At 40.0% G+C, this 16,121-nt stretch overlaps 1 protein-coding gene across 1 annotated transcript in view; it reads right to left on the bottom strand.

Annotated features, from left to right (window-relative positions):
• The window catches only part of HHAT (hedgehog acyltransferase), a 161,914-nt gene that overhangs the window by 54,780 nt on the left and 91,013 nt on the right, over positions 1-16,121 (bottom strand). Inside the window, exon 11 of the mRNA XM_037405739.1 lies at positions 14,311-14,455. Coding sequence (XP_037261636.1) covers positions 14,311-14,455 — 145 coding nt within the window. The remainder of the gene's footprint in view (positions 1-14,310; positions 14,456-16,121) is intronic.

Below are 16,121 nucleotides of genomic sequence, written 5' to 3'. Positions count from 1 at the left end.
CATTACATCCATCACAGGAATTAAATCCTGCTGTTCCAGAGAGGTGTAACATTATGTACTACCCTATGCAATTATGCAGTACTGCCCAGAAATTATGTCTTGCCCTATGCATGAGGGTATTCACCATAGTCAAAGTCAGCAACAAATTAACTGATCAGATTTGTATCTGAATGAGGCCCAGGAAGCTTTCATTCCTGCCAAGAACTTCCCCAGTCCTGCTAAAAGAGAAGCAAAAGGACCGTATTTACACAACCTTGCCCCTTCTAGCTTGCACTGCTCAGACTGAGGTGTACTGGTTCTCACTGTAACAAAAGCTTTTGCATTCCTGCACAATCCAGACCTGCCCTGCTCCTTACACATTTTTTCCCCAAGCATCTGGTACTGAGTGCTAGCATGATACATGATACCACATAAGACAGCCCTTTGAGTGTGCCAGAGCTGGCCAACGTGCTAAAACTCGGTCCACATGACAGTCTGCCACAATGCTGAAAGAATATTTGCACTTTTTTAAAAGACCTTTGAGGGTCTTCAGCCACAGCTTACTTGTAAGAACTGAATTAGTCCCAGCTAACTAACCAATACTGTTTCCTCTGTTTCTCCTGCATGCCCATCCAAGTAAAATGCAGACAGACCCTCAATGTCTGGCGTGAAACCCCTCCTCTCCACTGGTAAGGTTAGCCATTATCAGTGTATCGTACGGCTGCCTGCAACAAGAAATTAATTCGGGAGCTCAAGTTATAACCATTATGTTTTCATGGAAGGAGGATTTAGTGAATAGGACTCACGATTCCTGATTTTGCCATCTAATTGTGCCCCTGACTTAATATGCAACACTGGCCAAATCACATTATGAGGGTTGTATTAAACTGGGCACAATACCATTTACACACCTCAGTGTGGTTTCTGGCATGTGGACAAAACCCAGCTGCTAAATACAGTAATCTGCTCTCATAGAATTATGAGTCAATTAATGTTAAAAGGCTCTTTGGGGAATACTGATGGTTTTCCATCAGGGCTCTAGTGATGGTTTTCCCCTGAGGGTCTCAATTGATCCTTCTTTGGGCTCTACATGCCAACTCACAGGGGCACTTCCCGTATTAGTCATGCAGATGTCATGTTATTTCTGATGAAGCTGTAACCAGTCTCTGTAAGAAAATACTGGAACAGAGAATCTCATTCTGTTAGGATATCTTTAGTAAGGGATCAGAATAGGGATAAGGAATAAGATCAGCTAGAGTGAGACTGCTTTGGCTACTGGAAATAATATCCAAACCACCATGTGAATGCTGCTTCAGGCACATCTGGCACATGACAAAAACTGAATCCCTAACTTTTTTCATAGCTTTTATGCAAGAGCTCTGGTTTCAAATGACCAAACTATTGACAAGAGCGAGAGTTCAGTCTCCAAGCTTATTCCACTGCTAAAGCAGCCTGCAGACCTACCTGAATACTGCTGAATTCCTGCTAAACAACAGCAATTCTATGTGAACACTTCTTCCCAGTTTGTATACCAGAGGCACAGAAAAAACTATCGGGTGGTACAAACCCTCAGTTGCTCCTGACCTGGAAAAAAATTGAACTTAAGCTAAAGTGGAAGAGTGTACATGCCATTAGTAATTCTCTAGTTTTTCAGCCATTTAATTTTCCATGTACAGGCAGAATGTTCTTAAACATTTAAATATGCTATTTAGGCAAGAATGAGCAAGTTTTCTCCTGTCTCGATACTGGAGTAAAAAGTAAGATATCCACACACTGGACTTCATCTGTAACTAATGGTGCCCATGTCTTGAAGACTATATTGTTCCACATGTATGTTTTAATTTCTGATTTGCTACACTAAAAACATAACTGAAGCAGTTTTTATACACAGAAATGAAGGAATATAAAAACTTTCTCAGCTCCGTGCAACAGACATGCTAGAATAAGGATCACCATTTTAAGCATTTAAAATTAAAGGTAATAGCAACTGGGATAGCATCAAGAATATCTGATAAGATGGTTTTCAACTATTTATGTACAAATCATGAAACAGAAGATGCCTTCACTATAAATATTACTAACAGACAGAAGGGCTGGCAAAGCATCACAATCACAAGGTACAAGTTTGAAATATTTTCAGTTATTTGCAAACTATTCCTCACTGCAGGATGCATATTAACCTGCAGGTAATAAACCAACACGCTTACACTTTTCTTTCAATGTTAAGAAATACTAAAGATGATGGCTTTCCTTCTGAACGATGCAACTACTTCAATAACACTTTACTACTATTTCTAAAGAGACAAACAACCCTCTCCCACAACACACCAAGGTTTGAAGGTTTCTCCAATCTAGATGCAAGATAAATCTTTATGCAGACATAGAAGTCCCATCATCAGAAGAATTTTTATTGATACTTTGTATTACAATACAGAAGTCACTCTTCTCCCAGGACTGCTTCAAAGCCTAAGTTAGCATTTACAGAAGGATTATTATATTTGATAGAAGGCTTACCTGTGGGTCTAACAAAAACCACATGAAAGAGGACAGAAGTAATAAAAGCCAATAGTCCAATGTTATTATATGATTAGGAGCGTGAATTTTAACAATACAATAAACCTATGATGTTTTTTTATCGGGTTTTGCATGCAAGCTGCAAAAATAAAGAAGCAGCTTGAAAAAAAGGTATCAAAACAAATCAGTTGTTAGAGCATGTTTTCTACTTAAGACACTTAAATACTGGTGTGTTACTCCTTAACTACAAATGACTCACACCATTTATTGCTAACTAGTAGAATGGGCAAGAATACATGGGTCTGGCAGCTTGACAGTGATTTGTGGAAAATAAACTCGGGTATCTATCTCAACAACTCTCAGAAATAAAACGGATCTTGTTAAAGCATGGAGGACTCAGATATTTGTATCAGGCTTTTAAGCTAACCTACTAACAATGAAAATTCAACACCTAGGCAGATATCCCCAACCTAATGAGTCACAACTGGGTTTCAGTGCATGCTGTCCTTGTATTAGGAAATTTAGAAATGAGAAAAGGGAAAGATAAAATGGAAGACACTTTATTAAATAAAAACTACCCTAATATTAGAAGTCCATTACTTTCTTGGAAGAAACATTCTTGAAGGAATTTCCCTGCTCTGAAGTTTATAACTATTTCACTACAGAGTGAACAGCAAGCATCAGATGTCATCTGTAACAATAACTGGAAATACTTACAATGACCTCCAACTTTACAACTGCATTTAAGACATCACTATGTTTTGCTTTTATTTAGCCTAGTATCTCAGCTGCATTCTGTTACTTACACACACACATACACGCACTAAACAGAAAAATGTAATCTTTCTGGAATTATTGAACTTGACTCTGGGAACTGGGCCATTTAGTACTCCAAATCCAACTGGCCTCACAGAGCTTAGGCAGTCCTGGCCCGTGCATTTCAAAACCGTGTATTCAAATGGTCACTGGAAGTCACACACATGATAGCACTGGAGAGCACCGTATACCAGGGATGCAGGCAGCCTCTGCAGCCCACAGAACTGAGGTTTTAGGTTAAGAGACAGATATTTCTCCATTTTCTCAGAGGAAGACAGTGCCCAAAGAGATCAAAAAAAGTAGTAGAGACTCATGTTTCCCTGCTTATCCATCCTTTACAGGTGCCACACTGAACAGCAAGATCAAAAAATCTCAGCTGTTTAGGGGGAAGACACACTTCTGCCCTCCTGGTGCTTCCTTTAGGACATCAGAGCTCAGTTTGCTCCACTGTATGGTGCCGTTTGCCAAAGGGTTTGATCAAGTCCACATAAAGTTTGATATATTCCATGTTGGGCATGAACTTAAATCCCAACTCTGCACAGTTTCAGAGCCTTGTAGACCTGGACCAAGTGCACTAAAAAACCATGCCACAGCATGCCATTTAGTAAGAAACCTAATGATGTGAGCTAGTTTCACAGAATTGCCAGCATTTATGCAGGGGTAAGTATATAAATCTTATCAGATATGGGTACAATGTTTTGCTCTCTCCCTCTCAAAAAAACACCAACACCCAACCCAAAACTCTACACAAAAAATGAACAGCCAAGACAGTGAGACACAACCTAATCAAATCAGTCCGTTTTTGCAGGATTCTTGTACTTTTAGTTCTTCTATTCTTTAAAGCAGTGGCTATTTAAGGATAGTTGAAATGAATTCATACAGAGATGAAAAGAAAGATGCTAAAATAGTATGAAACAACTATCTTTGCTTGTGAACCCAGAACAGAATCATAGACAAAACAGCATTAGTGTAAAAAAGTTGCCTATTTATGCAGCAGAACTCCACTATAGCGTAGCAAAAACTCCTGTCAAGCTTCCTTGCTGAGAAAGATAAGCTCTTAACTGCTTTTCATTCCTGTTGCACAGGCAATGCAACTTTTAGAAGAGGATCAGCCTTCTCTGTGGCCCATGCACCTTCACAACAGAATTGTTAAGAGCATCTCAGACTTTGCTGCTAGACATGCAAGAGCCACAATGAACACAGCTTGAATTTCCAACCTCAAGCTGATATGCAGGGCTGGCATTTGGAAAAAAAAGTGTCTTTTTTTCCTGTAAGCTGAGAAAATTTGATCTAGCAGGCTCCAAGTGGCAGTAATTGTGGAACCCCACAATGCTGTGTTAACACCACTTTTCAGGAAATAAACAATTTAGAAAGTTGTCATGAAAGTCTCAATGACTGTAAAGTTAAATACAGCTGAAGTTCCAGTTCCTGCTGTTAGATAGTTACTTTCTGTATTTGGGAACTGTTCTCTCAATAAGCATTTGAAAAAAGTGAAAGAGTCAGGACTAGTTCACATTTGAAGACAGATGAAAGAAGCTGACAGAAGAAAGAAATAGGATTCAACAATGGGATAGAAGTAGCAGCTACAAGACTGCTCAAAATTTCTGAACAAGGGAAAAGAAAAAGATTGCATCATTCTTCAGAGAACTTCTCTCAATGGTTGCAAGTCTTAGCTGAAATTATAGCTCTTATTAATCAGTTACATACGTGCCACCACATCCATGAGTTAATTTACGTTCAAATTTCCCAATAAGCATAGTGATAGAGTAAGTACAAAACAGCAATTCAAGTATTTTATACCAGGCTATGTTAGTGAGACTTTTTCTGTGTATGGCAAAAATACAGGGGAATGAGAAGGCAAAACTGTGAGCATCCTCTGCCCTCCTAAGGCTGTTGGCTGGGCTATTTTTCATGGCTCTTAAGTGCAATGGCAGGGAAGACAAACAGCCATCACTACTTCCTCTGCAATATATGGCCAAAATTGTATCTCTCCCCTTAACAATGAGGACGAGCAGGACCTGGAGTGGAAAATAAAGCTAACTATCCTCAAAAATTACTCTTGATGGTAATTGTAGCAAAAAAGAGATGACATATCCACAGCCACATTCCCATCTTCCACTGCTGCTTCTGGAAGCAACAACACTGCTCCCTCTGGCAGCCCTCAGCCCCAGTCCCTCCTGTGTAATCTACAACTCACAGGGGGAATGAGGAGTCCTATTGCTGTCTTGTTAGCAATTCCCAAAGAACAGTTGCAAGAAAACGTGGTTCCAAGGGTATTCTTACATGGCCCTTTGACACATCTGTCATTGTATATTATACGCATAAGGACCCCAAAGAGAAAGACATTTTAGAGGTGTTACAAGGTATTTTTTAAAAACACCCCAAACCCCATTCTCCCATGAATTTTAAAACCATTCCCATCCTCTCACTTCTTTGCTGAGATCTGCTATAGGAATTACAAGCTGAATTACATGTTGACAAGCAGTCATGAAGTCATGGCAATTTTAAGCTTTTTAAGACAAAAACTAGTTTTATATTTTATGTTCATGCTGTGTTTAAAGACATGAAGAGTCTACACATTCAAGCAGCTAAAGAGTATGCTAAAACAGCGCATACTGATCTACTACACCAGCAGAACAGGCATGTTTGGCAGTATCATTCATTCCAGCTTCCACACAAAACATTGCTACCAGCAAGGTTACAGCTGTATGATGGACTTGGCCAACCCACTACACCAGCTCATCATACCATCCTACACTTCACTGGCATCATTACAATGATAAGAAAAAGGTTGTACAAACCTTGCCCAAGTCATTGAAGATCTGGGGATGTTTGGACTGTGAACAGGAAAGCTCATTAAGTAGCAAACTTATCTTTTATAAAAAGAGCTGCAGATTGCCAAAGAGGCATTGCAATGTAGGAACAACTCCTTATTTTCTGTGTGCGTTGTAGTTTACTTAGTTCTCCAAGTCACACACAACATAATGCACAACGCTGAACATGCAGTCACAGTGTAGACTCCCCTGCATTTTTGTACTTGGAAATGCCATAATTAAAATAAAAGCTTTTAACATGGTATATGGGAAGTTTATTCTTTGTGACTGATTCTGACCCTGCAATCATATTGATCCTAGCAGACGTGTCTGCACATGTTCTGGGACTTTCTAGATAGATGGATCTTTCTGCATCGGTACGATTGCACAATCAGGTCCTAAGACTGTAAAGATAAATGGTAAACTACAGAGATTGAACAGCAACAGCTGAATTTAAACATAGCAATGCTCCAACAGTTTTCACATAGAATAGAGGCTCAAATTGACATGATTCAACAGAAAATGGCAGAACATGCTTTATTGTTTCAACTCTAATGAAAATCCCCCCAAAATCATGTGAATATTTGCTTTTATACAGCTCCCATCCTTTGGGAGGTGAAAGAGAAAAAAAAATAAAAATCACTGCCTCCTTATTACTGCAGACCAAAATTCATTTTTCTTGGTATTTTGCCAGTTCAGTTCACAATGAACTGCACCCACCAAGCAAGGTCATATAAATGATTGTAAAAACAAGTTTCCTTTGTGCATGAAAAGGAATGAATCATTTGGAAAAATGTGACAACTTCAGTACTATTCCTGCCACTATGTATTATTTTTCTAAATTATGCAATCCATCAATATAGCATTCATAAATGTATTTTTGGGAAATATGACCTTAAGTAAGTTTCTGCATAACAGCACTGAGTGGGATTTTTCAGTGAAAGAGAAAGTCTGGAGGAACAGGAATGCTGGAAGTCCATATGCCTGCTACTCTACAGCAGAAGCTTCCAAACCAAAACAAGGGCCACATGAAAAACAAATGATGACAACTCTGCACAACCATTAAGTAGCCCTCTTTTTTCTTTCAGCTGCAAAGAAATCTGAATGAAGGCTTTGCAAGAGATGCACAGAATGGACAGCAAAGTATCACACAGTCACAGGGATGTCTCAGCTGACAGGTCTTGTGGCCTCCTTTGAGGTTCTTCAATACATGATTTCATTCTTCCTGCACGTTTAAGCCCCTTCATAGCTAGATGTTTACAGATATTGCTGCTACCAACCTCAGAAGTTGTTGAAGTGCAATATTGCTCCTAATACATCATTATACATAACCTGGAAACACCTCAGAGTCAAAAAGTCCAACAAATCCCTGTTTAGTAACAAGTTCTAACTACTTTGCTCCAACTCCTTTTGTTAGCTTCCTTCAGCTCTTAAAATGTGTCAAACCTGTTAACTAAGTCAACTAGCAATATTCAGATATTCTGAAGGGAGAAACGGTGTTGTATGAACTGCTGATCATTCTGAGCTGTTTTTCCTACACTCATTATTGCAACAAATGAGGCATATGATCAGCAACATACCTAATGTGTAGACATGACCTTACATGAGCCAGACAAGAGCATATAGCAACTGATACAGGAGTCTCATCTTTTTTTGTTATTGGCATCTCATACAGCGCTGGAACTACACAATAAGTAACTCATGGTTTCTAAATAATTTAGTTGTTGAGCATAGAAAGGCATCTCAACCACTAGTATACAAGTGACTTCTTGTAAAAAAAGGACTTAATTTCAGAGTCTTCAAAATCAAGGGCAATACTTCTAAATGTAACAGCAGCCCAGGATGATGCCTTGAAGGATCCTGAGATAACCTTTCCACTCTCAATTCCATTCACTAAATTATTTACATAAAATAAATATAAATCCTGAGAATAATCTTCAGCAGTGTGATATACTGTCATTAGCAAACAGCATCATTTTAATTTGATGTCGTAAGATAATGGTCTAGTGGTTCTGCCAAAGCAAGCCAAAAATTACACATTTATGCATGTTACACCAAATGTGTTACACCAAACTCTTTGGTTCACTCAAAACTCTGAATCTTGTATGCCATTATAATGGAAATTTCCACATGTAAATCCATGTCTTAAGATGTTCTGTGAAATAGAGTTTGAGATAGTGCTGCCCAGCTGTGAAGAAGTCCAAAGGCTTTCTGCCTCCATAAAGTAGGTCAGGTAATCACGCAGTAGTATATGAGAAAGTCTTTTCTTTTCCCTGTGAATTAACCAAATAACTGAATTCTGATCAGCATAAAACCTGATTTTGCTTCAAAGCAAGCCAAAAGGGAAAACTGGAGGCAAAATAAAGGCTTTACCATCCTCAATTAGTGCACAAATATTGGACACTGAGAAATAAGCTTTAGTTTTGCATAGTACAGTTGGCTTTAAATGCTCTCAGAAATTTATCTAATGAAATATTCATATACAACACGATGCATTTAATCCTAAATGCTAGAAGAAAAGAGCAAGAAACTGCAAATAATTTCAGACATCTCCATGACAGTATTTGTTGGTAGTTTAAAACTGCACCGTGATTTCCACTAAGCTGCACCTCAGCCGCAGCACTATGGGCTTTTTTTTCCTCATTCAATCATCGAACTTCAAAAAGAAACTGTTACAAAATGTTACTGAAACTGCATTTTTGCACATTACCATGGTCCTTAACTTACTGAAGAAATACATAAATCTAAAGAAAAATCCTGCTGTGCTGTATGCAGATTTCTCTTCTACATAAACAGCTGTATCTGTTGACAAACCACCTAAAGAAAACAGATCTTGGAACAGGTCTAGAGGCCCATCAGAGGTTCCTCCTACACCACGATGAAATCAGTATTTTCTACATTGCTTGACAGATTTTGTCTACCTGGAGACTGTCCTCCGAAGATGACAATCCAACAGCTTACCTAGGTAACGTTTATCAATACTTTCCACGCCTTATGGTTTGAAAGTTTCTCCCACCTCAACTAAAGCTTTCTTGCTACAATTTACAGGGATTTTCTTCTCCTGACCTCCCCAGCAATACAGAACAGCTTGTTAACATTTTCTTTGTAGAAGCTTCTGTGTACCTATTTCTCCCCTCAATACTTTCAAAACAAAACAAAACAATGCCAGGGTCATGGCTCCTATGCTTCCAATCACTTTGGCTGTACATCCTTCTCCCTGTCAGATGATCATTATTTTTTTAATATGCAATAACCAAAACCAGGCATATTTTAACTTTAACCTTCAGGACATCACGTAGGAGAAGAGGTTATTTTATGCATTTTACACTGCTGTCAATGCATCTTAGCGTATGGTCTATTTTTGTTTTAAGTGGTATGACACTGTTGATGCACAAAGACTGCAGTCTGGTAGGACAGTCAGATACCCTTCATTGCAAGACTTCTGCCCAGCCAGCCATTCTGTACTCCTGCGGTAAATAATTTCTAACCAAGGGTGAAATTCACTCTTAGCTGGATAGCTACTAAAGGACACTCAATCTAATCTAAACTACCTGGTACAAAATGCCTCTGAGTTCAGGGAGGAGTGACAATGCATCTCATCCCGTGCTAAGACAGATGTATGTGGGATGCACTGTCCTCAAGAGAGGCATTCCTCACAATTTAGCAAGGTAAATCAGAAAGCTAAAAGTACTGGTTTATAATTAACTTAAATGATGGCTGTCCAACTTCCAGACAGCTTTACGAAGTACAACACACCTGACATGCACTGTGTGCTTTCCTCGTTGATCTGGGCTCTGTTCCTTGCAAACCAGAGAAAGGGCAGGAAGCATTTTATACTTTTATCACCCAATATACTTGTATCCCCGGCCCAGCTTAATGCCTTTGGCCATGCTTGCTAGGATAATTCAGCCTCTTAACTAAAAGCACTGCACAGTGCTGGTCCCAGGAGAAAGCCCAGCCAAAGAGAACCTCCCTCATTGGAGTCTCTCATTTTGAAGTGAAGTATCACTTGGAATACAGGATTAAAACCAGTTTGTTACACAGAAGATATTTCTCCCGCTTTCTTATTAGAATGACACTGTCTCATATGAGAAAAGCCTTAATAAAAAAGTCAAAGCAAATGCTTGCTGTGGGAACTTTTCTCTTTGTAAATGGCTTATGGGGCCAAGTTAAGTTTTAGAAACAAACACTAAGGCTGGTCTGAACAGTTTGAGAGCAAATTTAAAAAACAAATACTCGTGCATGTAAGACACACATACCCTGCTCTCATTTTAAAGGCAAATAGATTTAATTTCTTTTTCACAAGAGTAGAGCAAATGCTAAAAATTCTACCTGGCATATTCAAATATAAACTCTCATTGTCAGTGGGAGTCGGAAGCTGTGGAAAGCACTGCCAAGGCACTGCAGAAGAGTTCAAGTACCAGTCAAGCAAGAACTCTGGGAAAAAAGAAGGGATAACTATGGCATAGCAAGTGGCATTGCAGCATCCAAAGCTTACCACATATGAGAAACCACCTTATCTAAATCCTGTTCCTAGAAAGCAATCCACAAAGCTTTGATAACAAAGGTAGCTCACTTGCACGGTCCTCCTTGCACTTACTGTGCTGTCCTGGGATTTAACCGCTGTCATACCCACGTCCTCTACTCCCCACCCTCGGACACCTGTATAGGTTTTTGGTAACACTCAGTCTTTGCAAAAGAACACAGCAGAACCTCTTCAGTAACCAAAGAGCAAAACTAGAAGTGCATCGTGTACATCTTCAGCTTCAGCAAAAAAAAAATCCCTTGCCAGATTTCTTGACTACTCTTGACAAGACACTGATGGGAGGTTGTCATGGGTTTGCATGGCAACGGTTTGGTAGCAAGGGGGCTACAGGTGTGGCTTCTGTGAGAAGATGCCAGAAGCTTCCCCCATGTCCAATGGAGCCCATGCCAGCTGGCTCAAAGATGGACCCACTGCTGGCCAAGGCCAAGACCATCAGCAATGGTGGTAGCACCTCTGGGATAACATATTAGGAAGGAAAATAAATAAATAAATCTGTGCCAGCAGAAGAGAGGAGTGAGACTATGCGAGAGCAACCGCTCTGCAGCCCCCCAGGTCGGTGCAGGACGGGGGGCAGGAGGGGCTCCAGGCACCGGCGCAGAGATGCCCCGGCAGCCCGCGGTGGAGCCCACGGTGGGGCAGGCTGTGCCCTCAGCCCATGGAGGTCAGCGGGAGCAGATCCCCACCTGCAGCCGGGGAGGACCCCACGCCAGGGCAGGGGGTGCCCAAAGGAGGCTGTGACCCCATGGGAAGCCCACGCTGGAGCAGGCTCCTGGCAGGACCCGTGGCCCCATGGAGAGAGGAGCCCAGGCTGGAGCAGGGTTGCTGGCAGGGCTTGTGACCCTGCAGGGACCCACGCTGGAGCGGTCTGCTCCTGAAGGACGGCACCCCGCGGGAGGGACCCACGTGGGGCAGTTTGTGAAGAACCGTGGCCCCTGGGAAGGACCCATGTAGGAGAAGTTCATGGAGGACTGTCTCCTGGGGGAGGGACCCCAGGCTGGAGCAGGGGAAGAGTATAAGGAGGAAGGAGCGGCAGTAACAACATGTGAACTGACCACAACTCCCATTCCCTGTTCCCCTGTGCTGCTCAGGGGGAGGACGTAGAGAAATCAGGAATTATGTTAAGCCCGGGAAGGAGGGAGGAGTAGAGGGAAGGTGGTTTTTTGTTCTGATTTGAATGGTAATAATTAACTAATTTCCCCAAGTCGAGTCTGTTTTGCCTGCGATGGTAATTGCTGAGTGATCTCCCTGTCCTTTTCTTCTCTCCCTGGTCCAGTTGAGGAGGGGAGTGATAGAGTATTAAGTCAGGGTCAAACCACCACAGAGGTCAACATCTGTGCTTATCAAAGTTCTTCAATATCATAGTGCACAAGAGAAAATCTTCATGCATGGGAACTTTGTATTGCTTGCATCACACCAGAAAGTGTAAAAATAAAAACTCAAATGAAACATCCCCTGCCCCACAGAACTTACCCAGTACCACCACCCTTACTTCTTCAAACAAGTCAAGCAAATCCACATTTATTTTTTAATGAGGGTAATGATAAAAACTTGAGTTAAAAGCAAGCAACTAGATCATTTCATCTGTCCTTGGGCTGACAAAAGAATGACCAAGGAGTATATATTGTAGTATTTAGTTTGGTCTGAATATATTGCTGAATTGGATTCACCAAAACAGTGCAGACTATACACAAATTTATCTTTATCTTCTAGCACTGCACTCTCCAAATATATGTGTAGATTTTTGTTGCATTTCCTACAGACCAGCACTTAAATTTACTTTAAATTTAAGGCCATAGTTCTGGATAGTCCTTCTGGATTTGACTAGCCCTCAAATCTCAGCATTTGTTCCACAGCAGAAAAAACACGATGGAGCAGGCGTGCTGATGCAATAAGATCTTAAAGGATATTTAAGTTTGTACACTTGCGTTGTCAGAACCATAATGCAGTAATAGAATATGCTCACAGTCATTTGTGTGATCTAAGGATACAGGCATATAAAGCTTAACACTGAGATTTCTACTAGTAGAGTATAAGCTGCACTAAGCAAAAGCTTTTACATTCTTAAAATAATTTGATTAACATCTCATGGAAACAAAGTTGCAAATAACTAAACTAATTTGCTATTCCCATCATTGACAACCTGTTACCTAATACCGAAGTAACTATAAGTACTCAAGCCATATGCAGAGCAATAGACCAAAGAACTATTAAAAAACCTCCACCAAACCAAATCTAGAAAAACAATCAATAATTGATCTGGTTTAATTAAATACTGTTCTACTTGATGAAACATTGTCCTTCATCAGACACAAACCCCAGCATTCTGTCAACTGCTAATCCTTCCAAAAAGGAAGGCGTGCTTTCTCCATTTATAATACACAAATTGCATTAAGAAAATAATATGCATGAAGCTATAAACCTGAAATGGACAATTTCACTAGTGCTTTTTTTTTAATAGATAAGAAGTGATGTCTAACTTTACTTCTAAAGTTAATCCTGCTGCAATTTTTTTCTACTGAAACTATTAGCCAACTAATTGGGAGGAAACAATTTAAGAGAAAATGAAGACTTTTTAAGAGAACAGAAAATAAATCTCACACTTTTTAAAACCCAAACATTAGCAAGTATTTTACCCCATCTCTGTTTAGTATTAACAAAAAGCTTCACTATATTTTATGCTGAAAATGTATCTTTCTTAGGGCTGTTTGTATGGGGTTTTTTGCTTGAACTCAGAAGATAAATCATTCAATTTATGTACATAACTTCCTCTTAAAGAGTTTAATTATTTTAGGTTGCTTAAGTAGGACCTTGGAACTCCAGAGCTAATCTCCAAACCCTTGCAAGAAAGAAGAGGAAAAAACACTGCATGAAGGAGCAATAGACGAACGGTGGTCTTTGTAGGACAGTACTTCTGTGCACAGAAACCTATTAGTACCTCCCTCATGAGCAAGAAACACACCTTTACAAGATCTTTATTTGACAAGGTGGGGCTCTGGCAGCAACAAGAACCTAAGAAGAAAACTGGTCCTGCTTACACTGAGCTCTGACAAAAATACCAAAGCTGGATTTGTCTCCTGAGTCAGCTCACAGCACAATGCTGCATACTGCTTATTCAGAAACACCACAGACTGATATTGGCAGCAAAGTTCCCCTGTCCTCAAATCTCATCCTCAAGTTAGGAGGTCCCTACACCCTTACAAAAAATCCACTACAAAAAAACCCCTTAATTGCTCACCTATGCCGTAGTATGCAGAACTCATTCACTAACCTTCCACAGAATCTATGGGGTTGGCTTTAACACACCTGTTCTTACAGTTGTACATGAAATGCAGAGCAGGAAGAAAAATAAGAAATTCAAGCTGACTAACTTGTCACACACTTATTTGATCTTTGGTGATTTCACTGACAGAGAAGCCTGATAACTCTCTTTATAGACTCGATGGGAGAAAGGCAATGTTTCTTTGTAGTCACGCAGCCTGCACAGTTATTTAGATTTTGTCCAACATATTTTTGATGGTTTTGAACAGGAACAGAAAAAAGGTTACTCCCGGTTAGTGCACTGGGAGAAGAACCTGGCTCAGCCCACTCAAGGTAACATTTTCAAAGTTCTGTTACCTAAAAAGCACATAAAAATAAACTTGCCTTCCATAAAGATCCTGTTCCAGTAGATTTTTCCAACATGATTTCCTCCAAGAAATATTAGATTTGATAAAATCAACATTGAAGTGCTAACAGATGCTAGGACAGCATGAAGTCGACGACGAATTCTTGGCGAGAAGAAACGCTCCTGAGGGGCAAAACAAAAGCTGCAGATGAAGTTAACAACCCCTACAATTTTTCAAGCAATGTTAGAAAAAGACATTGTAGTTACAACAAACAACATTTACACAGAAGTGCAAAACCTTATAGAAGAGACCCCAAAGATTTTAGAATATCTACCAGAACTCCTAACAATGCCACTGAAGTTTTGGTAAGACTACATGATAAAAAGTGATGTTGAATCATAGCTGAGGTTGGAAGGGACCTCTGGAGGTTACCTAGGAAGGTCATCAGAACAGGGCCAGCTAGAGCAGGCTGCTCAGGACTGTGTCCAGTCAGGTTTTGAATATCTCCAATGATGGAGGCTGCACAACCTTGCTGGGCAACCTGTGCCAGTGTTTAACTACCCTCATAACAAAAGATTCTCTTACATTTAAACAGAATTTCTTGTCTTTCAGTTTGTGCCCATTGCCTTTTGTCCTGTCAGTAACTACCACTGAGAAGAGTCTGGCTTTACCTTCTTCACCCCTACAATTAGGTAATTATGCACATGGATAAGATCCCTGCCTGAGCCTTCTCTTCTCTGGGCTGAACAGTTCCAGCTCTCTCAGCCTCTCCTCTTATGGCAGATGCTTCAGTGCCTTCACCATTTTTGTGGCCCTTTGCTGCACTCACTCCAGCAAGACCATGTGTATCCAGTTCTGGACTCCCCACTACGAGACACAGTTCTATATATTCTATGTCTTAACTCTTTTCTTATTAAATGTACTCCTTGATGAATATTTGCTGATGGACATAAACAGTAACAACATGCTTCTGGGGTGAATAATACCATCCAATAGGTTTCAAGATGGAGCAAAGCACTTCAGTACAAAACAAACAGCATCAAACAACTTAATGCTTTGGTTGATTAATAAGACGTTACTGAAAGATTCTAGAATCAGATCAGAACTGGTTATAGCAATAAATCTTAATAAATAGATACCTCCATATACAAAAAGATTTAAATAAACATGCAATCCCAAATTTATTTCGGTGCAAATATTACTGTTCATGTTCAAGAAGCGTCAATACCTGTTGTAAAGTTTTTGGTATGGTTATTCTAATGATACAAATAAAGTAGGTCTCTCTCCACTATTTACTAGTTTACATTTTTCTGAATCTATATTTTGCATTATCACCTGAGGCAGGACTGCAGCACGGAGACTGCAAAAAGATGGTGAAAGAAGGATGAGAAAATTTTAGCTTCCTCTAGTATTCAGTTGTTAGAACAAATTTTAAAGAACGTTATAGCACATCACAAGGAAATACTGTCTCATTACTGCATAAGGACAAATAACTTGTTCATCATGTCCCCAGGCTGAAAGCCTCTTTACATAGTGCCTGAATCTGCAAAAGACCGAAAGCTTTGTGTGAAGTGATAAGCATTTGCCAGGGCACAGGAACTAAGGAAAACACCAGGAGCTGCTCAGCCTTCATGTCATAAACAGTGATGTTGCAGAAAACAATGTCTTGTGATGGCAGCATCAAAAAAAAAAAAAAAAAAAGAAAAAAGAAAAAAAAGCAGCAATTAATCCTTAATAGCTGCAGCCAGAACCAGAATTCATGTTCACATACCTGAAACAACATAAACACATGCTCAAAACAGACCTACAAAGGCATTCCTAGACAATTAAATTGCTAGCTTTGTAAGC

Source organism: Falco rusticolus, chromosome 12, assembly GCF_015220075.1.
Source record: "Falco rusticolus isolate bFalRus1 chromosome 12, bFalRus1.pri, whole genome shotgun sequence".
Classification (NCBI taxonomy): domain Eukaryota; kingdom Metazoa; phylum Chordata; class Aves; order Falconiformes; family Falconidae; genus Falco; species Falco rusticolus.
Note: the sequence above shows the minus strand (reverse complement) of the source record. Positions and strands in the feature narration are given on the sequence as shown.